Source organism: Penaeus monodon, chromosome 27 (assembly GCF_015228065.2).
Source record: "Penaeus monodon isolate SGIC_2016 chromosome 27, NSTDA_Pmon_1, whole genome shotgun sequence".
NCBI classification, from domain to species: Eukaryota; Metazoa; Arthropoda; class Malacostraca; order Decapoda; family Penaeidae; genus Penaeus; species Penaeus monodon.
The window spans coordinates 39,687,396-39,689,283 of NC_051412.1; the positions used below are offsets into that span (position 1 = coordinate 39,687,396).

General features: G+C 38.9%; 1 protein-coding gene across 1 annotated transcript in view; it reads left to right on the top strand.

The window, feature by feature from the left end:
• Positions 1-1,888, top strand: part of LOC119590859 — an 18,630-nt gene that overhangs the window by 16,343 nt on the left and 399 nt on the right. The window contains exons 15-16 of the mRNA XM_037939618.1: positions 250-415; positions 750-1,024. Coding sequence (XP_037795546.1) covers positions 250-415; positions 750-1,024 — 441 coding nt within the window. The remainder of the gene's footprint in view (positions 1-249; positions 416-749; positions 1,025-1,888) is intronic.

The following is a 1,888-nucleotide window of genomic DNA, read 5'->3' on the forward strand; positions in this document are numbered from 1 at the left end:
CCCCTCCCCTCCCCCTCCCTCCCCCCCTCCCCCTCCCCCTCCTTTCCTCTCTTCCACCTCCCTCTCCCCTTCCACCTCTCCCTACCTCCAACCTCCCCACCTCCCCATTATTTGTATTCGTAATGGGAAGAGTGCTTGGATGGACATCTCTATCTGAAACTGGATGATTTGGTTTTTATCTCTTTGGGGTTATTCACATTTTTTGAGGTTCATGGATTATTAAAACTAATCACTCTCTGTCTTCTTTAGTTGTGTTTTGAGTGACGAGCTGCAGGTGGGAGAATTACAGGGGAAGGATGAAGATCAACTGCAGAAGGTGCTGGAGAGCTCGCAGACTCTACAGCCAGAGTTCATGAAGCAGAAGAAGGTGGCTCCTTACCACCTTTCCAAGTATGCAAAGAAGAAGCAGAGGAAGGTAAGACATGCCGTTAATGTTTTTCTTGTGGGCGGCTGTAGCAGTGAGATTTGTGTGTTTCTGAAAGAAGTTAACCCTTATCTCTCTGGATACCTTTGAGAGGGAAGGAGAAGACCTAAACTTCTTAATATCTCCAAATTTATTAGAAAGGTAATAGTGTTGGGTAAATAAAAAACTTTTTTTTTTTTTTTGACTAGATATTCTTGAGAAACCATTTCTTAAATTTTAAGGTTGTCACCATTCTTGATTTTCTAACTATTTAGCTGGAAGATAGCAGTTGTTCTGCTCTAGAGGACACTAGCCATTGATATTAATTTAATCTATGATTTTACAGGCTGAGCGAGGGAAGACCAAGGGAGCTGGGTGGTTTGACATGAAGGCTCCTGAGATGACAGAAGAAATACAGCGGGATCTGGAGCTCCTTAAGATGCGTTCTGTCCTGGATCCAAAGAGGCATTACAAGAATAATGATATGAAGGTTTTGCCCAAACATTTCCACATTGGCACTGTTGTGGATTCTCCTGTAGATTTCTATGCTTCTCGCATTCCAAAGAAAAGCCGCAAGAGAACACTGGCGGAAGAGATCTTGAGCAATGAAGAAAGTCTAAGGTATGCATTTTATCAATTTCAGTTTATATTAGATAGCTCCAACCTTTCCTTGATTGGAGTAAATGAAAGAAAAAAAGAAAAGGAAAAAATCTCAGTACAAAAATTTTCATATATAATATCTAGGAAAATACATGTTACTGTGTTCAGAACTGCTTGCCTAATGCAGATAGATGAGCAAACCAATCAGAAAAAATATTCAAACCACTTTATTCAGACAAGTCACCAAACTCAGACTTCATGAGATCAGCCTGAGCTGGGTTTATTTGTAAACAATGAAGATAATGGGTGTTGTAAAGTAATGGATTGTAAGATCAAACCGGTCAAAGAATCTGCCAAAAGTGCATATAACAATTTAACTTGAGGATGTACATAGCTGTTTTCATCTAATAATTCCACATTAACTAAAGAATATGACAAACCTGACTGGCATTCAGTTTGCTTCTCTCTTAACTGAGAATTGTGGTGTTATGAAACTGAAATGCAAACACCTTGTCTATTGGAGTTACCAAGTCATCCATCAGAATTTGACAAGAAATATGGAACACAGCATATGGGTCTCACCTGTTCCACTGTGCTGCAGATGGGCTATTAATATCCACTTTCTGTAATCTGTGTAGCATGTTTATGAGAGATTCATGTGCATAGTAGAGAAAAGAAATCATGTAAAACTACCTGCCAGCATGGTGTTTGGTGTCTGTTGGATTTCACAATTAGTTTTGCTTGATAGCTCTTTTGCATGTAATATTAAATGAAAAAATATGTAAGGAAGAATGTGATATTACAAGGCAGAAAAGAGAGTGTTCTGTGATTTACTGTGCAAGACCCAAATGACATCTTTCATTAAAAAGTTAACAGTAATAGTTG